Below are 26,182 nucleotides of genomic sequence, written 5' to 3' on the forward strand. Positions count from 1 at the left end.
GCGGAGTAGTCGAACGCAGATTCACTGAGCGCTCAACACAGACAGCATCGTCAGAAGGAAAGTTGATAAAATAAATTAAAAATTTTGTATTGTTCGATACATATGCGTACCGAACCGAAAGCACTGTATCGAATGGTTAATATCGATACGAATATCGTTGCACCCCTAATATATATATATATATATATATATATATATATATATATATATATATATATATATATATATACATATATACATACATATACATATATATATATATATATATATATATACATATAGTATATACACTGGGTGAATGTGCAGTAGTAGCAGCAAGCAGGTGAATTCTGTACATTAATATGAATTGATTTCTGACTATTTTACAGGATAGACAATATAAACATATTTAAAATTAAAGGAATTGAAATGTACATTGTGCCTTGGTTTAGTGTCTGGAAGCGTCCTGTCTCAGTCAATTATAGATGATGTGAGAGGGCGGGTGTGTGTGTTTAGGGCATGGATGGCTTGGGGATAGAAGGTCCTCTTGAGTCTCTCTGTCCTTGCCCGGAAGATGCGGAACCTTCTACCAGATTGCAGAAGTTGGAACAGTTTGTTGCCAGGATGGGACGGGTCCTTCAGTATCTGCGCTGCTCTAGTCCGGCATCTCCTGGTGTAGGTGTCCTGAAGCGGGGGGAGAGCAATCCTGCAGCAGCGTTCTGCTGTACGGATCACTCTCTGGAGAGCTTTTTGGTCCTTCACACAGCTGTTCCCGAACCACGATGTCATGTTCTGTGTGAGGATGCTCTCCACAGCGCCTGTATAGAAAATCCTGAGGATCTTTGGAGAGACCCTGAACTTCCTCAGTTGTCGTAGGTGATACAGGCGCTGCCTAGCCTTTTTGGTCTGGACCTGAATGTGGGCAGCCCATGTCAGGTCTGAGGAGATGTGGACACCAAGATACTTGAAGGACTGCACCCTCTCCACTGGAGCTCCATTGATGATAATGGACTTGTAGTCTCTGTGCTGACCCCTTCTGAAGTCCACCACCAGCTCCTTGGTCTTGCTGACGTTCAGCTGGAGGTGGTTGTCCTGGCACCACGATGCCAGATTCTTCACTTCATCCATGTAGGCCGCCTCATCGTTGTTGGAGATGGCACCCAACACCACTGTGTCATCAGCAAACTTCACAATGGTGTTGGAGCCATGGGTGGCCACACAGTCTGAAGTGTAGAGGGAGTAGAGCAGTGGCGAGAGGACACATCCCTGAGGTGCTCCTGTGTTGATGGTGATGCTGTTGGAGAAGCACCTGCCCACCCTCACCACCTGAGTTCTGCCAGTGAGCAAGTCCAACACCCATGCACACAGACGGCTGTTAAGTCCCAGATCCCTCAGTTTTGTGAACAGTCTGCAGGGCACTATTGTGTTAAACGCTGAACTGTAATCAACAAACAGCATTCGCACATAGTTACCCTGTTTCTTGTCCACGTGGCTGAGAGTGGTGTGTAGGACGTGGGCGATGGCATCCTCTGTGGATCTGTTGGATCTGTAGGCGAACTGCAGCGGATCTGTGGTGTCTGGGATGGAGGAGGAGATGATGTTCTTCAGCAGCCTCTCAAACACCTTCATTACTACCGAGGTCAGTGCAACTGGCCGGTAATCGTTCAGGGATGAGGGTTTGCTGTTCTTGGGCACAGGGATGATGGTGGATCTTTTGAAGCATGTGGGGACCACAGACTTCGCCAGGGACTCGTTGAAGATGTAAGTGAACACACCTGCTAGCTGGTCAGCACAGCAGCGCAGCAGACGGCCGGTGATGCCGTCTGGCCCCGCCGCTTTCCTTGTGTTCACTCTCCTCAGTGCCGCTCGGACGTCATGCTCCGCGATGCTGGTCACCGGTCTCTCGCTGATGACGTCACTGTCCTCGGTAGTCAGGCGGTAGATAGCATTAGCCGCCTGGCTAACCTCGAAACGGGTAATCAGAGAACTCAGTGCACTGACCCTCAAATTTGATGAGTAGCTCCAACAGACCCCAGAAATGACATCAGATATCGCTATCCAGAAAAAACCCAGTCCTAGGGACTGCACAGATATTACAGAGGAACCTCAAGCTCCCAGGCCTCTGTTAGAGGACCCAAACTTGAAGGATAAAGACTGCCAACAGAGCAAGTGGGGACGTGTGTTTGAGTCATCATTGCAAGGCACAACAATAGTGATCAAAGTACTAAGTAAAATGTATGATGATCAGGTGATCAGGATCATATTATTATCAAGAAGATTACAATTTTCAAGAGATAACACAGCAGGGAAGATAGAGGTTCACTTAGAAGCTATTAGCAATAACACCAATAAAGTCAAGCAGAGCACAGGAGGGATGTCAAGCTAATGGGCTAGTTTGAAGTTTCTAGTTATCTCAACCTTAGCCCAGTGCTGTTTCAAGGCTCACTGCTTATTAAAATGAGTTCTAGGTGTTGGGTTGGAGACTCTGTGAAATTAGTGGGGGCAGCAAAATTATCCCTACTCATGAACTCCTAAACAGAGAATACCCTGGAGTGACTATCCATAAGTGTGGACAAGCTTGTGCTTTAGATGTCGAACAGTCAAGAAATAGCAGAAGAAAACAAACAACAAACTTTATATATGCTAACAATCCCTGTGGTGATGACTTGTTATGTGGAGTCTGAGACGTGGAAATGTGGCACACGCTGCAACAGCTCTGTGATTAATAGTACTGACAAAGCAGTAACTAATGATCGATTGAGGATGCTTGGGTTCCAAAGACCATTTCCCCTTCACTTACTTTGCCTTTTTCAAAGCCATCTGATATTTTGATCACTGGCAGGGGCCATGTCAGTGGAATTAATCACTAATTTAAAGTTGAAACCTTCTAATTTGCACAAAACGCTGCTCACAGAAGGAGATTTTTGAATGATTAGTTAGTTTCAGATTCACCTGATGTCAGTGGAGCTGTTACCCTACCTTTGAAAGAACGTGCAATGAATAACGACAATGCAAGTTTTATGAAAGTGTATATTCTTGTATTAAACATGAATTAGGGCTTGCGCTTTGAAGTTTGACATCTTGTGTTAGGCAGTGTTTATGTGTGTGTGTGTGTGCGTGTGTGTGACAGAGAGAGGAAGATTAGACTGCATCTAAGAAATATTAGCTTCAGCTACTGTAATATGCCTTTTGGCTGTTTTATTTACTTTAAAGTTTGGAGTATTTTCTGTTTTTTAAATGCACAGCCCCTCCCAAGCAGTCATTCTTATACATTTATCTCTGTCCACACATATCTGCTACGCTTCAAGTGTCAGTCGGTGAAATCTTCATTCATATCGAGAAAGAGTAACATAGCTCAAGATTTACAGCCTTATGCATTATGCAGTAGGAGCTTTTAAAAAAGATGATTGGAGAATTCCCATCTGAAATGCAGCTGCAACATCAAAGCACGAGTGGGAGGAAAATTAAATGGTACAAAAAATATATAATGGTAGACTTGATGTCTTTGCTAATTGGGATGTCTGGCACTTGGGTCAAAAGGGCTCCACCAGGAAAAACCTAAGAGGAACAACTCTCGTGTGTTAAGGTAGTAAGGTGTAACAACTTCTTGTGTTGAAGTGATGGGAACGTGACTTATCATTGCAACAAAGAGGAGGCAAATAAGTGCTCAGTGGAAGGAAGTGAGTTTCACAAAGAGATTCGGGGAAAAAGACAGCAATACGACAGTATACTGACATTCTTTTTCCGCTGCGCTAATGAAGCCCCCCCATCCCCCGTGACTGCTGCTAGGTAGCTATACAAACACTAGAGGGCTCTCTATGTGGACAGCAGCACGGGCCTCTGTTGTCACTCATGCACTTTTCTGTACTCACACACACGCACATTCAGGCATGCAATGATGAGCGTGACCTTTTCACTAACAGTCTTAATGAAGACCTGTTTAACCTTTTCCTTTCTCCTTGTTTTCAAAAACTCTGGGATTTACGCCCTTTTATATGCTTTTCGTTTCCTTTCTTTTTTTTACACCAACTTTAGTTTCGAAAAATGTAAATAAATGTGACCATTGTATTCTGTGTTCTTTGCTTACCATTGCTTTCCATGGTAGCCCCGCAGTGTGTGTGTCCATCTGTTTATTGTTTAACCATATCAAATGGCATTGTAAATGAGCAACTCGGCTTCGTTTCACCGGTCGTCTGGCCTATTTAATTTCATTATTAACCCGGAGAACCGAAGGCCAACGCATGCGTCACTTACTAAAAGAAGAAAAAAAAGAGAGAGTAGAGAAAACACACACACTGCGATAAGAACCGTTTTACCTGCACACATCTAGATAATACCTACAGCTGCAGCCGGCAATGTGAGACGATAACCTTTGCGCGTCCGTGCCTGGGCAGAGCGGCATGCATTCATTTGTGCGCCTGTTGACCCGACTCCTCATCAACCCAATGAGCGCAGTGGAGGGGAGGCTCTCTTCGCCACCGTGCATCTCTCCTCCATCTCTTCCTCACTTTTCCAGTCGGCCAGCAAGCCTGTAGGAGCTCTTAACTACAACACCAACACTGTCACTCCGCACTGACAAACTGCGGGAAGGATTTCTAGCCGTTTGACTCTCCGGCTTTTGCTTATTTATCCACCGCCTCGAATGAAATGCATTGGAGTTTCTGGCGTTTTAAGGGGAGAAATAATGCAGCACTGGAAAAGGATGCAAGTCTCACTGGTAAGTACAGCCCACCACCATAATATATAAACCTAACAGGTATTATTGAGGTAAATTGGTGTTTTGTGGAGAGGTTGAACAGGACTTCTTATAACCCCTTTCTCCAACGCGTGGCTTCAGCGCATTTTGCCGGGCTCGTTTACAGGAGCGAGGTGACTCGGAGCGACAGAGCAAGTCTACAGAGAGCTCAGCAACTTAGGCTACATCTTTTGTAATTCATGCTTCCGTCACCAGTATAAGCCGGTCGTGTATGTCTGAATGCTTTTTTTGTTTTGTTTTTTTTGAATTCTTATGCACGTTTAATGCGATGACACGGAGTGACTGTCTCCTCAAAGGGTAAAACTTCAGATAGAGAGCAAATTTGGGTAATCGGGATACTGCCTCAGACTATTTTTAAAGCCATGAAAGGCGAGTAGTAAGCTCAAACTTTGGGGGTTTATCCTTTCATTTTGCTCGTTGACTAGCAATTAAAATCTCCCTATGTGGGAATTTCCTACCTTGGACAGCTCTTCTTCTTCTTCGCCGCTCTGTTCGCGGCTGAGCTGTCTGGACCGGCTGCTTTCTGGCGGGGAGCTGTTCTGTCTTCTTGGTGCTGAAATCGCTTGCTCTGTCACGCACCACAGAGACTTAAAATGCCGAAGAAATTATGTCAGTGATTTAATGTGACTGATTTTTAAGTTGGCTACGATTTGGCATTTTACCAGTTTCACTTACTCTCTCATCTGTATACAATTCCGTTTTCCTTCTTCTTCTTCTTTAATCTTTTTTTTTTCTTAACCTGGTCCAGGATCTCTTAGTCTCCGGGTCGGTGTCACAGTAATTCGGATCTCTTCACACTTTGTTATAGTGCAGCTTCAGGTGGAATTCATCGTTACTGTCCTTCGGAATGGGACGCTGTAATCACACAGCATATGACCACAGTGAGATTCGGTGCATAGTAAAAGTTACCAAAACTAAGATTAAACCGCGCTGAAAGTAAGCCGTTCTGTGCTCCGGTAGCATCTCCACCTCCATCAGTTTTAGCTGAGGACAACTCAAAGCCAACCCTTTGTACCTGTGCCTGTTTTACCCTCTGATTTTGCATTCAGCTGAACACTGCCCGTCAGACTGAGCGAAGCATTTAAGGAGCCGAAACTGTTCTTGATTGAAGGGCAAAATTTACATTAATTTACTGACTTCTTCTATTATGTGTTCCTGTAACATCAGTCTGTTGTATCCAATTTTGTGTGTTTGTGTTTCTGTGTTTACGGAAACAACTTTATGTTCACGCTTATCAGAAAACAGCAGTTCAAGTGTAATATTGCACATTTGTTTCAGTGAGTAAACATGGCTTTAAATACCACAGCAATTATTTCATCTGGATTACTTGGATATCAGTGAGCTGCAGTGCTGTTGACATGGCTCACCTGCTGCCAGCTTCTCTATTTAAACCTGGTGCTATTGCATGCATGCACGCACCAATATCTAAGGAATATGACCGCAGGCTTTAACAATGCTTAACCCGAAATGTATTGTCAAAACATTAATCACAAGGAACGTGTAATTTCTCAAAATCTATCAGGATAATCCCCAGAACAACAGATTAAAGCAAAGCAATCTGATATTTCAGGATGAATAGCCTCAGAGTGGAGACATAACCATTTGTTCTGTTGTAGCAGAATAATATGAAAACAAGATTGGAGCAAAGGGTCAGGCTGCTACAGATAGATCATTTGTAAAGATGAAGTGACATCCAGACTTCTTATCCTAAAATGAGAATTTATTTTCTTATTAAAAACATCTTTGTTGTATCATTTTGCTACTCTAGAAACATTTTTTCTTGCCTCTCATGCTATCTGTGTCATCTGATTTCTTCAAATGTTAATTTGACTCTGTTTTTTAGTTTGCTTTTGTTTTGTTTTTTTTCTGCCTCTCTCTGTCTTCATCATCTTCTGACAGCTCCCCACAAAACCAAGAGACAACTAACAAACTGTGATTTCTTCGTTGCAGGTCCCCCCCTCGGAATAATGCCAAATGGATGCTGTGCTAAGAGAGTTACCCCCTCACCAAATGCTATGGAGGTATGCCAAGGTGTGCAAGTGACCTTTACCACACCATGAATGCAAGCACTGCTGTTAAAGGAGGACACAAGTAACCTTTTCTTGTTATCTAACAAGGAGCGGTTGATCTGAAGAGAGGAGGGGGCAAACAACGCGGAGAGAAGAATCCCGTATAACAAACAAACAAACAAACAAACAAACAAAACACACAGCGACAGGATGCCAAAGCGGTCTGAGGAGATGCTCATGGATCTGTGGCTGTCCTTGCTGCTGGTGTGGATTACTTGTGTTCTGTCCGTGTCTATGACTCCTATCATAGGCCAGTCCAAAAGTACACAAACTGGTGGGTCCGCAGTGGTGGCGAGCGGTGTTGGCGAAGGACAAAGATTACTAAGCCGCGCCAAGAGAGGATGGGTTTGGAATCAAATGTTTGTGCTGGAGGAATTTTCTGGACCAGATCCAATTCTAGTTGGCAGGGTGAGTGCTGTGATTGTCAGCATTATATTAAGCTCGCTTATCGTGTGGAAACATTAATTCGGCCATTTGAATGCTCCCTCCATTTTTTTGTTCTTCCCATGGGCAGTGGGAGGGTTGTGGTTGTCAAGGGGAAACAGAGATATGGGGACGAGAGCGGAAGGCAGCGAGAGAGGGTCAGAAAATGCTCATAGAAATAATTAAGCTCCCATCAAATAATGGTGGCACATTTCTTGCTGTTACATTTGGATGTTTTTGCAATCCAAGTTAGTCAGAAACAGAGAAACAAACACAACTGTTAGTTCTTAACTTTTACTTTTTTTGCAAAAAGTAAAGGTACACGATGAGACTGCAGTCCCTGATTTTTTTTTCTTTTCATTTTAAAATGTTAGTGTTGTATTTTGACATGTAAATGCATTCTTTAGACACAGTTTATAGCATCGATAAAATCCTTTGAAATAATAGGTCTATTTTAGCACTGGTTACATTTTCCATTGCGGCTGTGTGATGGACAGAATTGCAGGCTAATCCTGCAGCTAAAGGCCACCTGCTCCCTGGCCTGTGTGGAAGTGTCAGGCAGGTTTCAGGGGAGGGGAAGGCTGCTGGCCAGCCCAGCCAAAGCAGCTTGTTCACAGCTCATTGCTGGGATTCACCTGGGGAGAGTAAGGCTGGCAGCCACGCTCACATCCCTCCCTCAGAATATCACCCAGCCACTCTGGCATGGGCAGGGATTCAGGCCATCAAGCATAATATTTGATCTTGTTCAGTCGTAGTTTTTGCAAACAGTTTATCACAGCTAATATTTGATAATTGGTTAGTATGTCTTTTTTGTTTGACTTTTTGCCGTTGCAGTGAGTTTAATTCTTTATTTCACTCCCTCTGTTATAACTGATGGCTGGACTGATGCAAAAAAGTTGTTTCTATTTTTTTTGTTTAAAAAAACAAAACAAAAAAAAAAACAAGGCAAGTGCATCATTTTATTCTCACTTTCCGTCTTTTTTTGTTCTTCGTTTATGCTGAGCGTAGTCATATGGCTGCATCAATTAAACATTTACCACCATGTGGGATTTGCACCTGTGTTTTCTAAATACCATGCTAACACAAAAATGCTGTTAAGTGATGCATTAATCTTTCAACCGTATCAATTAGGCAGCCACTGCTGAATTTAACAATGGCTGCTCATCGGAATTCTGAAACAAACAAACAGTAACGGATCCACATTTTCCATTCTTGAGCCTGGATTTCACAGGCTAGATGTTCAGTAGCTCACAGCTGCAACTGAACATTTCACACATCATCACCCAGACAGTTATATATCCACAGATATTTAGCCACATAAAACAAGTTTCTAAAAACAGAATAAAGTCAGCACCCTTTAATAAAGATAAATATGTGGATAACACGGTTGTGATTTCAGTTCCAAGCTTACACACACTTTTGCTTTGAATACTGTGCTGTGTGCCCCTGGCCAGAGTGTCAAATGTTCTGCACATTGTCAGCAGAGAATTGGTGGCACAAAATCAAGTTATGTTCTCGGTCATGAAGGATGTGTTCTCTCAAGGCCTCAGTTAATGCTTTGCAAAGTTGACTGTAGGATAGGTTAGTCATAGATATAAGCATCTTCCTGTTGAAGGACAGTGCAAGGATTGGGGTAGGGTTGGGGGGCAGCTCTGGGCAGAGAAAAAGGCAGCTAGCCTTTTTTTTTGTAAAGCGATGATGATGGGTAGCGTTCACTGCAAGGTTAAGTGCTCATGAGTATGCCTGGCAGAGCTAAGATAAGTCCTGTGTTAGACCAAGATGGCACTGCATCCCTTTAAGACTATAAATCTCTCTTCCTTTCTGTCTCCTTTTCTTCCCCTTTCCCAGTGTTTCTCGTGCTTAATTAAAAAATGAATCAAATGGGTGGGAGGTGTGATTCAAATGGGTCACAAAGCTCTCTGTGTATTTTGCACAATTTTCTCTGCTGTGTGAGGCCGCCTGTGTCTGCAGTTGCGGGATGGTTGTCAGCGAAGTCCAGGCCAAGACTGGACTCTTTCCATCCTATAGCTTTTTTTTTTTTTTTTGCTGGTGCACTCTGATGACTATACAAATACTGGTAACAAGAGTAAGAGATTGTATTTGAGAGAAATTGTGCCATTGATTTTTAACTGTGTGTCAGCCACGGTGCTCTCTCCCAGCAGAGACTATTAGCATAAATGCAGGAAAGGAGGGGGAGGACAGGGAGGTGTGGAAGAGTGAGAAGGACGGCCATAAGGCGTGACAGCCCCCTTCCCTTTTGGTGTTCTTCTTCAGCGCATCGTTTCTCGACATTGTGATTCACTGAGCGGCGTGCTCGTCAACCCCCGTCAGTCCTGCTTGTGTCGCGGAAGCAGACATGCAGTACCTGTTAAAGTGAAGTCGGGGAGACAGCTGTGAAATCTTGTTGCTGTAGCTTAAAACGAACAGCGTTGGAAGGGATTTTAGGATTACTCATCATCAGCTAGGATGGTTCAGAAATATCCCATCATTAAGAACAGAGAGCTAGTTCATATGGACACATGTTTGCTCATCGATGACAATGAGTGGGAGATACCAATACCACTTGAGCGCGTAAAGACTCTTATGGAGACCACTGGAAACCAGGCAGAGGGTAATTTTGGGCAAAGCAGCTCTCGATTTACCATTGCATTATCACAATGGTGAAAAATAGCTTTTATTTTAGTATAAAAAAGAGTATTGTAGTCGAATTTCGGACTTTTTTTTCTGCGTTTCTGTACAATGCCTGGCAAGGCATTAGCCATGTTTACCAACCATTTTGCATCTTTAATCAGAGCAATTTCAATTATTCAAACATACAACAAAGAAACTCAATTACACCAGGCCATTAAAGGCAAAACATTGCCTTAGAACAGAAGACAAACACTGAACAAATTGCTGTGTTTGCACCAAAGAGATATCAGAATGTGTTTTCTTTGTAGTGCAAGGCAGATTGATGGCAGTTTATGAAGGAACAATCTCACAGTCTCAGATTTAACTCTTAGCTTTACTTCCAGGCAATCATTTAGCATATGGTGTAGTATTGCTAATGATGGATTCCAGGGCTGAGTTGTACTCAAAATGTGTTAAACTGAGTGATCCCTCATCCTATTGTCTAGCACTTTTATTCACCACAGGACTGAATGCGTTTTGTGTTTTTTTCACAAAGAGAATAATGGACCATTAATATTCATCAATTCAGGTGAAACTATAAGATTGCCAAGAGTGACAGTGATGCAGAAAGAAAAATCTGGCTTTGATTACCGATTCAGCAAAGACAACAGATGAATCTCTACAAAAAAAAGAAGAAAAGAAAATGCTTTGTCTTTCTTCACATAGGTTCTTGGGGAAGAAAATGCAAGCTTTATTCTTCCAAACAAGCTGTTTGACAGAACTCCCAACGAGAAGAGCCAGAGCACTATCAGATTGGTGGTGTAATATAAGTCTGCTGGGTGTTTTGCTGGAAGCTAAGGTGATATTCTGTAGCTCTGTTCCCCCCTAAAATTGAAGACCTTTTTTCTTGTACTGACTTGTGTGAAATGGTTCAATCTTCCGTTCTTGTTTTCCCCTTTAGATGTACGTTCAGGTGAAACTGAAAGATCACAGCTTGAACCCATCCGCGTGTTCCTTGGAAAAAATGTGTCCCCAGTATGTGTTTATTTATTTATTGAATTTTGTATTTGAAAAGGTAAAATTCCCATCACTTCACATGATATCAGAAGAGAATGTTATTTTTTTCAGTCTGTTTATTGTCTCAGTCTGGACCTGAATAGATTACGATTAGCTAGCACAGTTTTTCGAATTCGGTTCAGATCTTTTTGTTACTTTCTGTGCTTTGGACTGCTATTACAAGATGTGGCATATCACTCTATAAATACTGATGCAAGCTACTTTTGCTCAGCTGGATTGCCTCTCTCAGTCTCTGTCCCCCACTTCTACCTCCACCTCTTTCTCCTTCTTTCTCTCTGTGAAGGGGTGATTATGGAGAGAGTGGCTCTTGAGCCCAAGTAAGCTTGCCTCTGGGGCTGATGGGGTGTGGTACAATGACATTGTTAAAATTTCTCAGAGTGTTTGGCTTTGGCGATGTGAAGCAGTGAGGCAAAGCTAAGGCGAGATTGAGTCCTGAATACAGCTGCCAGAGAAGCCTCAGACTCCCTGGTCCCGCTAAAGGCGCCACTGTTGCCGCTCGAGCAGATCAAAGGTTGAGCTTGCTCCTTGACTCAGTAGTGCCGATTTGGCCTGACGTTAATGAGGATCGCCCACCTTTATCTGAATTTACTCTGGCTCCAACTGTTGAACGGATATCTGGCTATGTCCTTGATTGATGGATGAGGAGTGGGAGTTAATGAGAATATTAGCCGATTTATTGCCAGTGATTGATAGCCATTATGACACATAAATTATAAGCATTGGCTCAGATATAATTAATTCTGAAATATAGCCCAAATTAGACACAGGTTCCAGTGCCATAGTGAGAGGGTTGAATAAAAAAAGCTGTCACCAAATCCAGAAAAGGAAAGCCCATCAATGTTTGTTGGACTTCTTTCCATTCCATTTGGTTTCTCACACCCACAACAGCTCCTGGAATACAGCTCTGTAATCTCTCTTCAGGCAGCACCACACAGATCCACATTGAGCTACAGCTCCTCTGTCTTCCAGCTCTTAGATCTCCATTCCCTCTTCATTTGCAGTTTAGAGAAAAAAGCAACCCCCCCCCCCCCCCATTCCCTTAAAAAACAAACAAACAAACAAACAAACATTAAAAACACTCTAACATATCCCTGTCCACTACTTCCTGCACCTTCCCCTGCCCTGTTACCACACTCTCCTCTTTCCCTGTGTGCCTCACCTGTACAGTACATCACTAATGCCAGCAGGGCCATTATATCAATGGGCCATGGTCACCCCCCCCCCCCCCCCCCCCCCCTTCCTTTTTTCCAATCTCTCTCTCTGTCTGTCCCTCCCAGTCTGTAATAAAATACTGGGCCCAGTGATGGCTCTGATAGAGCTGTGGGATCACATTAGTGTTGCCCTCGAAGAGCTTGACAGGTTGTCTATGGCTTTGTATTGTCATCCTGGTTCCCATTAACAAGCTGCATATGTGTATGTGCATGCGTGTGTTGTACTCCAGTCCATTCAGGAGTGTTGAGACAGACTAAAATGAGATGAGCGGACACCAGCTTGGATGGAGTATATTTAGACATTAGGGTTATGTGTGCAAGAGTAAATACAGTGTGTCCACGAAGCTTTATAGCTGGTCTATCTTAGCAAACATTTGCTGGGTTTTCACTGTGGTCATATTTCTGAAAGATTTCTCTCTAAACTGCACGATATGTGCTTTGAGCAGAAATTGCAGGTTGAAATCAGTGTTTCAAATTTCCAGGTGATCTCATCCTCACTGGCCTGATTACCTTTCCAGTGTACTGACAGTGCTTGTAGCTTAAATGTTATTGCCAAGAATTATATTTTTACCAGCATGTCATTTAGTATAAGTATGATATGCCATATTTAAAAATATCACTGATTTCATTTCCCCCTTTATGTGTTTTTAAACACGCACACACTCACACACACCTCACAACCAGACTTCCACAGATCACAATTTCCTGCTTCTCCTCTCACATACAGCCACTGCTTACATACAATTACACACTATATTTCCTCCTTGTGTATTTTCTTATGGGAGCTGAAATAATGTTTCAGTTCAGTGTATCATAGGGGATGCACCTCGTCCGCCATCCCTGGAAGCTCTCTTGTGTACATGCATCAGCTGCAATAATAATTTAACAGGAAAGCACATCCATTCACATGGCTTCAGAGTCCCTGAGCAAAGTAACAAGCTTGCTGCTATCACTCACATCTGTGGCTCAGCATGATTAAATCCATGTTGTACAGTGAGTAGCTCATGTGGGGGCCACTTTTCCGAGTTTCTGCATCAGTACTAATTCATAACAAATGGTCCCTTTATGGTTTCACCTTGGACTGCATTGCTGCGATTAGCTTGCTCCCATGTCACTGTTTGTCAGTCAACAGTGTCGAACTCTTCCAGCTATAATCCAGAGAAACACTATCCTCTCATTAAGTCCGAATCTTAACTACCCCAGCCCTCTCTTAACTGCCTTCCCTCCCCTCAGCTCTCATCTCCTCCTGCTTCCCTCACTCTCCCTGGCTCACCGGGCTTGGCCTGTGCTGGCTGTGCGGAGGTGGAGCGCTTAGTGGGCTAAATCATCTGGCACTCTGCCTTGAACTTTGCTCTAACTAATTTATAGGAATTAAAGCGGTTCACCTCACAGGCTTGGCTGATGCATTGTTTTGTCTAAATTAGCCATGTTTCTTTTAAAAATGGGCTCAATTTTGCTTTGTTTGATTACATCTTTTTTTTCATCAAGAGTTAAATTTAACAGACTCGAGTTTTGTCTTTGCTGAAAAGTTTGTTGATTTCTTAGGCAAAATATTATGCGCAGCTAAATTAGGCAACAAGTTATCTGAATGACGTTGGACATTCTGCATACTTATAAATATGGATTGTGTTTTCAAGTCAAATCGCTGGCCAAGCATTAGTAGCAGTAAATGAGGTTACAATTATTCAAATCTGATTTTTCAGATGAACAGATTATGAATATCTGAAACCTGCTAATTGGCCCTTGCCTCTGCCATAGTCTTTTGTGGGCATAAGGCACAGAACCAGCAGTAGTAGCTAAAGATGCTTGCTTCCATGCCAGTGTGCTCTTGTGGGCTGGATGTTTGGCTCAACTCCCCAGGAAGCTCCTCTCCTATGGACAGATCCCAGCGTATGTGAAACGCTGCAGGCAGCTGCAGGCGGCTTATCCCTGCGCCTCTGCTCCCATGCACGTCCCATCAGCCAAACTGAGACTGCCGGAGTAATCTTGTTAAGAATGGATGTTGTTATTGTGTGACTGGCTGTGCATTTGGCTTCACGGTTAGCTGGGAGCACACGTGGGCTGGAGCAGGAGAGACAATGGGGAAGGAGTTCTGGATCAGTTGGAGGGTGAGTGCCTATTTCTGGCACTTAAAAGATGACAGTCCTCAACATTTTTCCTCTGCTTCCTTACTGGCACACCTTGGCTTCCCTCCTATTTCTTCCCAAGCTAGTCCCTAGCCCCCTCCTCACCTGCCTCATGCAATATAAAAACAAAGTGGCCTTAGTAAACAGTGGGTGTGACATTTACTTGAAGATTGGTGTCTTCACCTATAACGGGTGTTAAAGATGATGATTATCATTACTGCTGAGTTGAAGGCTCGGGGTTGCTCACCTCAATCACGAATGTGACAATAAAAGAAAACACACACACATACATAAGGAGAATTGGCGGCGCCATCCTTTGTGCTTGCTTCTGCCTTAATGCAACCACTCCTGACTCGGGTATCTGGGTGCCAACAGACTGTGGCTTTGACCTTTCTCACAAATGAATTATTTTGGTTTAATGATCCTTTCTGCAGAAAGAACAAAAAGATAGCTGAAATAATAGCCAAGGGAGGCGACAGAGAACGTAAAAGGGCAGCACCCACACACCCGCCATACTTTACTACCCAACCTTACTTGCATTCTACCTGTGAATACACCTGTATCCCTTCAATAATCCTTCTTCCTAGTGTTTGTGTCTCCAAGGTGCATGCGATACAGCTAGCCTGTGTCTTATAAATCAACTAACTTCAAGAAAAAAAAGTATATGTATATGTAAGAAGCAGGTGGCGATGATGGAAACACATGCGTCTTTGTGTGTGTGAAAGTGACACTTTGGATAGTTCCCCCTCCTCCGATGTTTGATTAAGTCTTCTTTTTTCTGTCAGATCAGAAAAGGGGGTGGGATGTGAAGAGGAAGGGGGGATGGAGTGTGTGTGTGTGGGGGGGGGAGGGGGGCTGCATGAAAAATTCAAAACGTTATAATATAAAATCCAGATGAATCATGAATGCTTAATGGGAATCAGGGCCGAGCATGCAGGATGTTGAAAGTGTTCTCAAAGATTCCTGGTGTATGTGTGTCTACTATTGGAGCATGCACAACGAGGGACACGGCATGTTACGTTGCCTCTCTCAGCTGCTCTCTGCTCTCGATGGCAACAAAATGATGTGCTGAGGGACACCGAATAGAGGATGCCAGAAACATGTGAAAAGCTTTTAGGGGCTATAGGCCGTCTGTTACTGAAGTCTGGCTAATTGCCTTTATCCTAGCGGTAAATGCTTGTTGTTCTGCTTGTGGAGCGGACATGCACCAATGGTCTATCTGATGAAATATTAAAAAATCTTCACCAATGCGTGGTCTTCTCTATTGTGGTTTAATGAAATGCAAAGTTCCAAGAAAAACTGCTGCTATTATGAATAATAGAACATCCAATTAGTGTAACATCATCGTAAATGAGTTTGATGAAAGACTGGACTTATGTAATGTTGGAGGAGGGTGAACATTTAGTTAAGTTATCAAAGCGTTTAAATGTAGTATCATTGCAGAGGTTGATTACTTATGGCTTAATGGTGATGTCATACATGAATAAACACGAGTATTTCTTTTGGTTAAAGCTAATAAGGATGATTTCACAGACAAACTGATGTTTGAATTCTTTACTTTTATTTTGTTGTTTGTTTTTTGGTTTTACACAAAAAGGTTGGAACCATTTTTGTACATAAATGTAGAAACAGCACTGAGAGCCCAAGCACTCAAGTGATATCTGAAAGCCAGAGTTATTTTCTATGGTAAGCTAGTGATTGAAAAATGTTGTGTTACATGAATGTTGACACAAGACTCTCAAGAAGCTCTCAAAAGCCGGTTATCTAATATTGCCCCGAAGGCTGGACTACCAACTGGGTTATTGCCCTCAGCCTCCAGACCCAGAGCCCTGGGTTTAGTCTACTTCATTTATGTTCGTGTAATTTCTTTAACTGCAAATTTGTTACAAATTTGTAACTTTGATGAAGAGTATGAACTATTACATCATCACAGACCTCACGGCACCACTTGTGCAATCTTGTTCAGAGACCTTATTTACTTTATTTAGTAATGAACTCATTTGTCCTAATGATGTTTCAAATCAAATTGCTTTATTTTTTTTCCTGTTTCTGCAATTAACACACAGAAAACATCTCACAAGGTTACATTATTTCTTTAGTGATGCATTGTATGTGTCTTGTACTTCTATGATGACATTAATCATTTTTAAAAATGCATTGTTCACTGTGTAAAATTAGTAATAAATGGACTAATTTACATATTCAAGAAATCTGGCAAATGTTCACAATTTGTGGCATTTTTAATTACTTGAAGTGGATGGATTACTTACCAAGTTGTTTCTTTGTCAGATCAAGAGTGCCGGTTGGTTTCTGGGTAACAAAGAAAAAAGATAAAGTGAAATAATTAGTAGTTTCAGCACAAGCCAACAAGAATCTTTATGCCCTTGGGCACCTTAAGAGGTTAATTCAGCCATAGTTCCTTCTCATTCAGCATTACAGTAATATCATAAAGAAGATTGATTGTTTCACTCACTTCTTGATTAGATTTAGGCATCATGAGATACTTGAGAACAAAAATCATGGTTTTGGTAAATATTCACAATGTCAGTTGTCATGTTAAAAGGGAACTTCTGATTTAATGCCCAAGTGTGAGCATGTAATGAGCTCAAAGTAAGAGCAGCATTGTCTATCCCACATTATGCAAAGGGGGTGTCTTTAATTTTTTGTCCTGTTACCTCAGTCGTACTGGCTGCATCAAAGGAGTTGGTGCTTTGATTTCTGCTTCCTGTGGCCTGCATGTCAGAGTCCTCGGATAAGATACATGATAAGGAAAGTGCTGCATGTATACAGTAAAATTATTGTGTGTGTGTGTGTGTGTGTGTGTGTGTGTGTGTGTGTGTGTGTGTGTGTGTGTGTGTGTGTGAACAGATGAATGGAGCTTGTAGTGTAAAGCAATTTGAGTAATCAATAAAGCCCTATATAGATGCAGTTATTTTTATTTGTACGTTACCCTGTAATTGAATCCTTACACAGAGGAACAAATGAAGTGTTCAAATGTCAAATAGCAGATGGGACTGAGAACTGGTAACAATTTCAGCCCACTAGCAGGGTTAGCAGACTGTGTGGTCAGTGAAACTGAAGCAAAATTAGCTTTACTGGTCACCCACACAGAATTTGTACATATCAAATGACTGAATATTACAAAGCACAACCAACAGTGTATGCACTCTGGAGACTTTGTTTGTCTGTAGGCAACAAAAGCATGCTATATTATCTAAATATAGCATGCTATATCTAAAATATCTAAAAGTAAAATTAAGGAATTTAATATTTTATACTGAGTTCTTATTTACATATGGCACTTTAAATGTTGGTAATTGTATACCAATGCAGAACCAATATGTCTTACAAACAGCTTGGAGCCATATGGGGCTTGGAGCCTGCCCCAGTACGCATTGGGCAAGAGGTGATAGTTTGGCACTATTACAGGTTGCCAATCCATCACAGTCGAACACACAAACTCTCTCACACACATAACACATTCACACCTACAGGCAATTTAGAATTTCCAGTTCACCCAACATACATCTGTGAGTGGAGCAAAGTCAAAGATGCATAGCAATTCAACTTCTGATGCTATCTTTTAGAATTACATTTTGGAAATTATAATTTACAACAAAAGAAAACAAAGAAGAAAAGAAAAGTAGAGAAGCTTTTTTCACATTTGTCATTAATAATTGTATTTGAGTAATACATTGAACCAAATGCATCCAAAAAATGTAGCAGCGTCAATAACATAGTATGCTTTGTGGAAATTCTTTGCAAGCATTGAAGAGTGAGACTAGAAAGTGCAAAGATGCTTTAAAGGTAACAAAATCAAAGAGCTGTGTCTTAGAGGGAACCCCCCCCTCCTCCTGAGATGTCTCTCCTCGACACCAAGAAAAAGAACCCTTTGCCAAATGGCACAGTGCCCTTTTTATGTTACTTTCTCTGCTTTATTCACGTCACGAAACCGCATTTTTGCTGTTAGCTGATGAAGACAATGAACAGCTGTGGTGAAGCAGCAATATTTTAATGCCTCCACAGATCTTTGAATGGTTTGTCATTGGGGGAAACGACCTGGGCCAACCCCAAAATCATTGTAGCCTCCATCTGGATGGAAGCAGTCACACAGGTCCTCGTTTCTCTCCATCTCAATCTGTGCAGCCCTCTCAATGTTTACAGAAGCTGGGCCTGCTTGAACCACCACTTGCCAAGATGTGGCATGTTTATCAGCGTCACTCTCTGCACACAGTTACACGCAGACACATAAACACAGATGCACATGCAAACACAAACACAAACACACATTGTCTATGTGTCTCGTTGAGTGGCCAGATAAGAAAAACATGACATTATCTTTTTGGTGTGCCCGTGTACCAATGCATGCCCACTCACACAAGCACGTTTCTGTCCATGTGTGAACACACTTAATGTGTATACTGTCAAAATGCTAATGCCATATCTGCCTTGATGACCTTCTCTTCTTTGTTGATGCCCAGTGTTTTTATAAATACTGTGCTGATATCCTGGGATGTGTAATTACCGCACTGCAGCAACACACTGCCTCTTTATTAGTTTTCTGACAATGGCCTTCCTCATCACTGCTGAGCACTCTGTGTATGTGTGTGTTTTAGTGTGTGACAGGGTATTCTGTTGTCCTGTTTGCACAGCTGAATCCTATAGTACACTAGCAGTTCTCATGCTGCTGCTCTGTGGTTTAAGTGTGTGATGTTGCTTCTATTTATATGTCAGTGTAGCTCAACAATAGTCATAATATCCATAATATCCCATTTCTTATCCAGTTATTCATCTACAGGAGCTTCTTAGAAATTATCTCTGGGGATTCATAAATGGATCATATCCAGTCCAACACACAGATGAAAATAGGATGGAGGGATTTAACTAAGCAGATGTGTGAGTGTGCGGCATTGCTTCAACAAATACCACATCGGATCAAGATAGGATTCGGATCAGGTTTTATCAACACAAAATGTGTGCTAACATTTACAATGCAAAAATAGAAGTGGGTTTCCTGTCTTTGTTGCATCACTGGTGCGTAGGGAAAATGCATGTCAAAAAGGTCTATGTGAATACGTAATGGGATCTTGGTCTGCACTGGCTCGGCATTTGTCGATAAGGATCACACTCCCCAGGTTCGACCCAGGGGATTAGGGCAGAGGCCGTTTGATCTTAGCGGTTTTGCATAAAAATCACAAGTCTCCAGAATCCTGTAGCAAAGGAGCTGAGTTAGCTAATTGGGGGGGAGTGGGGTGCTGCTACATGCCGGGTTGGACTTCATGTGGTGTCCTCAAGATGCCTTTGACAATGCTGCAATTACTGTAAACTCAGAGTGCTGTGTTAATGACGATTTCAAAGTAGAGGAGACTAGGGGGTATTTTGGGTCATGAGGCAATTTACACATTGTAACAATGCTTTTAAATATAGCTAACAAACTATCTCAATACTGCAGATGTGTAAGCACAAATAACAACTTGTCCCAATCAGACAGGAAACTAAACATATCCATCATCAAATAAAAGCTGTGGTCAGCCGCAGCGTATCAGAGCGTATCCTGCTCTAAAACTGCATTCAGGGTCCCCTGCGTCCACATCGGATCCACATGTGCCTAAGCAGCCAACACAGCAAAAGCAGAGGGGGTGTGCCAGTTACGGAACATAATTGCTACTAATGACCATTAAGAGTTTGGTTTTCATCCTCCGGGGACTGCAGAAAAGGCCTTCTGTCTTATCAGTTGATTAGAAACAAATAGAGGGGGCCGGATCCTGCATATTAAGTAAACAGGGGGCTAAAATGGTGTTACTCTATCAGGAGAAAGCCTAATGGAGTTGCTGGTAGCTCATCCTCTGCTAATGTGTCAGCAAATGGACAGCTACTCAGAAACCCCCGATCCACTTGTCAAATATTGGTAGCAGTTTGGAGTTTTTTTTCTCCTGCCAGTTGAAACTGTATCTGAAAATAACTAAACAGCAACAAAAAAATAATTCCATCAGCTGCGTCTTAGAGTTTAGTTTCCTGCTTCTAACAGTGAAATGCTGTAGACCTTTGCGCTGCTCTGTAGTAAAGACACTTATGTTTTTCCAGCAGCAGTGCTGGTATCCAACTGTCAGCGATGGCAGCAAAGTTGTTTTTTCCTCTCAGAGGATTCATTTGCATTATGCAAATGAACAATTGATATGGATCTTCTCCCCTCCGATGAACATTTTGCACAGCAATTTGCCAAGCAAGTAATTACTTATTGACAGAATGATATTACACAGGAAATTGTTGTATAAAATGGCAAACTCATCTCATTGAAATGGTGGCAAAAATAATAAGAATAAGAATAATAAAATTAGAAGTCATCAGTTAAATGGACATGAGTTATGGGGGCTTGCACTCATCACAGCTCTTAGTGCGCTCACTTCACTGCCACCTGTGGTTGCACTCTGGGCTCGTGGCTTTGCATTTTAATTAATTCCAAACATTATTAAGGATACAAATTCACTGTCTCACTCGACTGCACTACGCAATGTAGTTGAGCTGCAGGAATATCAGCAATTATCCATATAGTAATGGAATATTTATGCTGTGTTTGTGTACCCTGCATGTCATATTGTGTTCTACCTGCTGATAACACTTTCTTTTTTACTTGTTGTAACATGCTAAAACTGGAGAAATGCAAAATATTTGAAAGTGAATAACAACTCTCAGAATGTGCATATGAAAAAGTTAAAATGAGACTTTTCAACTCTTAGTCACACCTACCTCTTTTTTTGGCAGGGGGCATTTTCTCCTGTTAAAATATAAATTAAAGACTGGCTTCAAAAACTATGAATATGTCCATATATCTGATATTGTTTTTTAAGGTTAGTGTAATATCAGCTCTGAGGGAACGTCGAAGCATTCATCAACAGAGAGCATTTGAACACTGTGACCTTTGATAACCTTGGTTGGAAAAAAAACGCTTCACAAAGCGAGTAAGGAGGGCTCTCTGGTCAGCAGGACAAACTCAGACTTCTTTTTAATCACCTAATTCATAAGGACCATTTATATTTCCTTTTTTCTGTTTCCACCTTTGCCGCAGAAAGAAATTATTTTTTCAATGCGCTTGTGTCAGCGCCATTCCAGCTCTAATATCGAGCATCCCGAGAGATTGGCACCTGGAGGAAAACAGAGAGGGAAAAAGAAAAAAAGAGGGCCAGTGTGCAGCTGCATTTTCTTCCTCAGTAATCAAATCCCTCAAAAGGGGTCCATTTTTCTTCATCTCCCCAGGTCCATCGGACCTTTAAACAGAGCAAGGCACCAAAAGAAGGCGCCATAGAACACAATTATAATTCCAATATAGTCTTGTAAAGAAAATGTAAACAGATAGCCAGGCTGCAAAGCTGCCCCCATTTTCCCAGAAGACTGGTAATAAAGTAGAAAAGATGTAATACTGGAAGAGGCTTTTTACCCCCTGTCCTTTTCTCACTCCAGAAATTGAAAAGTGTGGCTCTCTGCAGTGGTGCTAGTAGAAGAAGGGATGCTCCGAGATTTATGAGAGATTTAAAGGGGAGACAGAACCGGGGTAGATTTTACCAGAGGCGTTAATGTGGTTTTGCAAATGAACTTTAATGCATGAGTATTGATAAGAATAAATGCTGCTATGCAGCACTAGCAGAATGTTTTTTTCTAGTACAGTAACTGCATGTTTTGTCACAAGCTTAATTTCAGAACCCTCCAGACTCTGACAGGGGACACAAACAAGCCAACATCCCCTCCAGAAGTCTGAACAAGAGCAAATTGGTGGCAAATTTTGATTTGTAAGAGTGTGCAGCTTTCCTATTGGCAAATCTTGAATTCTCAGAGCGAGACATTTTTATCCCTTCCTATACAGTAGTTTCCCCCACTCGTGAATATTCTGTTTGTTGTGTGATGTCTTGGGGGTAGTGTTTGTTTTATGCCTGGTTTTGTTTTTTCTCCAGTTTATTCTCCAATCATTGGAATGCAGAGAAAAACAGCAATAGGCTACTTATGATAATTTCCTGGCAGCGGTTGCAACTGTTCTAATAATTATTACTGGTACTGGAAGCTGCTGGGGCACACAGCTCAGGGGTTTGTACATGTGTGTGCACGTACCAGGGACCAGTGTCTTTGTGTTGGACTCGTTCAGAGCAGTCCTCAAACTTGAAATCATCCATCATTTATACTTCAGTAACAGTCATGTAAGGTCAGGAATGTTCAGTCAGTAAAACAAGCTGGATGCTTAGACAGTGTTGCTGGATTTTCAGCTGTTTTAGGAAAAGTCTATTCTTATTATGCAAAAGAGGTGATGGCCGACATCTGCTGCCGCTCTTTGCCATATGGGCTGTTTGGTAAGATCCAGTGACGTGACCTTTAGCATTTCAGTGTGAATCCAGTCTTGTAGAGTTACTCACTTTGCCTGAGAGAAAATAGGCTCCAAGAGTTGTTTAGTGGGATGAATGTGTGGCTATGCAGTTTCCCACCAAGTGTAAATCACAGAGAGAAAGAGAAAGGCATGGATGCTTGTTCTTGTGAGAGTGTGTATGTATGAATATCCATGTACTTTCCTGTGTGTGTGTGTGTGTGTGTGTGTGTGTGTGTGTGTGTGTGTGTGTGTGTCTGTGCCGATCTTAGTCCGGGCCAAGAAACAGTAAGGCCCGGCAGGCTGGGAATGAGTGGAGAAGGGGGGTGTGACAGTTTTGTGTGAGAAGGGGAAATGGCATGGTGCTAGTGAAGCTAGTCATCCGTCTGCTGTGACACCCAGCATGCATGGGAGATGTCCCCAGGACTCGGCAAAGGCAGAGGAAGTGTGGTCTTACAGAAGAGTAGGAAGTGTCATTCTCTCTGTAAGTGTCAATGTCTCTGGTTCGTTGTCTTTCTGTTACACATGGCCACCATATTCCTGATTAAGATTTTCTGTCACATTCTAAATGTCCAGCCACTTTATTGTAAAAACATTTATAACCTGCTGCACCCTGGACTACTCCCCAGGCCTATGAAATACATATCCATGAAATATATCGTCAGCCATGACACTAAGTCTTATGAATGAAAGGACTGAAGGGTCCAGTTTGCTGCTTATTCTTAGATGTTAGGAACTATCACCACTTTTGCCACACCAGTTTTTCTTGCTGTGGGGAAATATACATATTTTTGCTTATAATATGTCCAAAATTCTGATTCCTGTCTCCCGAGGACCCAACCAATTCTTTTAAGTGTTCTATTTCATTGGATTAAGGAAAATATATTCCACAACAAATTAGCTCTTCATGACATACAAAGTTTAATATATCTCAATTCACATTTTCAGTAAATAGAACTTTTAATGGACTTTTATTTTTAATGATGGCAGCATTTTGAAGGGAGTATTCAATTGCTTGTGAATCCTTGTGAGGCAGTAAACACTACACAAACATGATCATTCTAACTATTGAAGAGTGAAGGATAGCTCACATTGAGAACACTTGTATAGATTAGTTTTTCAGATGAGAAACATAGGAAAGGAACAGAAGGATGAAGGTCCATGCTGGAAAAGCGTTGAGGATGTTGCCCTGTGTATCTGAGGACACTGCTCATAGAAATAAAGGTTTTACACTAATTGAATGTGCTTTTTATAAAGGGGGGTATTTGTATTTGGTTTTTGTTCACTCATACGTCCGTGGGCTTCCAAAACACACTATATATGTATCACTAACAGAACAAATAAGACAACAAAAGATTAGAAGAAAATAGTCTTAGGCCTTAGTACAAAGAATAACTCACATGGTCCGTAATAGGTCTTAAAATTAAGTACAACCTAATTTTTACCTTATAAGCACAACCTCGGATGACCAACACCATATGACATGTTACACTGTGCCATTATTTACTTAACAAAAATGACTTTCACTTCCATAGAAGGGAAGTGGCAGGCAGGTGCTGATAATCACATGCACTTCATTAACGAATTATCAGAGTGACCGCCTCTAGAAAAGCAGTAGTAGTTTGGAAAGATGGGAAATGATGTCAGCAATGATCTCAAAAAAGCAACTGTTGCTTCTCATCAATCTGGGAAGGGTTATAACACCATTTCCAAGTCCTTCATTCTACAGAGAGATTATTCACAAGTAGAAAATGTTTAGGACAGCTATCAATCTTCCCAGGAGTGGATAACGCAGCAAATTGACCCCATGGTCTGAGCATGCAACCTCCAAAAAACCACAAGAGCTAAATCTCAGGGTCTACAGGCCTCAATTAGCATGTTAAATATTAATGTCCATGATAGTAAAAATCGAAATTAAATGAAGAATAATAGCTTATTTGGAAAAGTTGCCAGGATAAATTCTCTTTTCTCTGAAAAGAACATGGCAGCACAGGTTAGCTTTGCAAAATTTCATCTAAACAAACAAAGACTTGTGATGTTCTTTGGACAGATCAGAGCAGAGTGGTGATGTTTGGCTGTAATGCACAGTGTCATGACATATCAGCACAAACACAAACACCTCATTGCAGCTGTAAGCACAGTGGTGGGGGATGATGATTTGGGCTTGTTTTGTAGCCACGGGACCTTTGCACCTTGCAGTCATTGAGTTGACCATGAACTGCTCTGTGTATCAAAGTATTCTAGAGTCAGATGTGAAACCAAATCAACAACAGAATGACTGGATGAAAAAAAGAAAAGAATCGTGGTTTTGGAATGACCCCTTCAAAGTCCAGACCTCGAACTGATTGAAATGCTGTGCCAGGAGAGAGAGCCGTGCATAGATTAATACACATAAACTCCAATGAACTGAAGTAATGTAAAGAAGAGTGGGTCAAAGTTCTTTAAAATGTGAGAGGCCGATAAAGTCATACAGAAAATCATTACTTGACCTTACTACTTTTAAAGGTGTTTCTACAGGCTACTAAATCACGAGGTGTACTTTTAACACCACTAACTGCTAACGACAAGATTATTTGCATTTACTTTATTTATTTACTTTTAGTTTCTCTTTTTAGACTTTATGTGTGCTTTCTTCTTACCTTCATTGCATATATTTGGAAATCAATACTTGTTTATTTATGCACTTTACCATTGAAGTCATGGATATATCTTTTTTTGCTGAGACAAAAGTCTTTAAAAATCATGAGAGACCAGTGTCAGGTACAAAACAAAATCTTAAAAATAGAAGTCCTGCCTTTAAAAAATACACCAGTAATGGTGGAAAAATGCAGTTGAGGAATTAAAATATTTAAATTTAAATATATCTGGTATATACATATACACACACATATTATATATACACAAATATTTAAATAGTAATACTGAATACACTAGAATCTATCAGAAGAGATACAAGTTGCACTTGTTCTTTCAGTAATGATCTGCTTGGTTCAAGATAAATAATTCTTCTTCTATGAATAATTTTAACTCATTTAATGTTTTTAGAAGAACAACCTATTACCTTCAGTATCACGTTTCTCGCAGGGCTGACCCAGTTGGGAGAGCGAGGGAGACAAAGAGAGACGGTGGGATTGAGAGGGGGGCCAAGGTTGCTGGGATTTTAATGGCTCCTGTCTGCCAAGTGTGGTCATGAGCCTCCAGTGTACAGACAAGTCCTAATCAAAAGTCTCATACCGTGTGAGTGACAGCATCAAAGTGCATCTGCACACTGAAGTGAATTCTCCCAACTTTCTGATTTCTTCACAATTAAAGTGTATACACGAATGGAAATGCACGCTGTGATGATTTCCTCCGCCTTATTTTTTTCAACCCTCTCTTTCTATTTCCTCTATCGCATCGTAAACAACTCAAGCGCTTCTCCCGTTTGCCTGCTATGTTTGTGTACATTATTTCCCAACCCTCAGGAGGCCCAGGGGAGGAGATGGAGAATTAAAAAGGGAGAGGAAGAGCTGAGGGGTGAAAATGCAGAAAAGACACACAGAGAAACTGAGAGGAAGACGAAGAGAGGCAGTCAAAGCTAAGAG

At 41.7% G+C, this 26,182-nt stretch overlaps 1 protein-coding gene across 3 annotated transcripts in view; it reads left to right on the plus strand.

Moving 5' to 3' along the window:
- The first annotated feature begins 4,399 nt into the window (after positions 1–4,399).
- Positions 4,400–26,182, plus strand: part of cdh8 (cadherin 8) — a 99,015-nt gene continuing 77,232 nt past the window's right edge. The window contains exons 1-3 of one of the 3 annotated variants that reach the window (XM_012919762.3): positions 4,401–4,696; positions 6,686–6,766; positions 6,853–7,212. In XM_012919762.3, the coding sequence (XP_012775216.1) occupies positions 6,955–7,212 (258 nt within the window). In that variant the 5' untranslated portion in view covers positions 4,401–4,696; positions 6,686–6,766; positions 6,853–6,954. Of the gene's footprint in view, positions 4,697–6,685; positions 7,213–26,182 lie in introns of all 3 variants that reach the window. The other 2 variants (XM_012919763.3, XM_004539809.3) reach the window with 2 other exon arrangements.

This window comes from Maylandia zebra, linkage group LG1 (genome assembly GCF_041146795.1).
Source record: "Maylandia zebra isolate NMK-2024a linkage group LG1, Mzebra_GT3a, whole genome shotgun sequence".
Taxonomy (NCBI): Eukaryota; Metazoa; Chordata; class Actinopteri; order Cichliformes; family Cichlidae; genus Maylandia; species Maylandia zebra.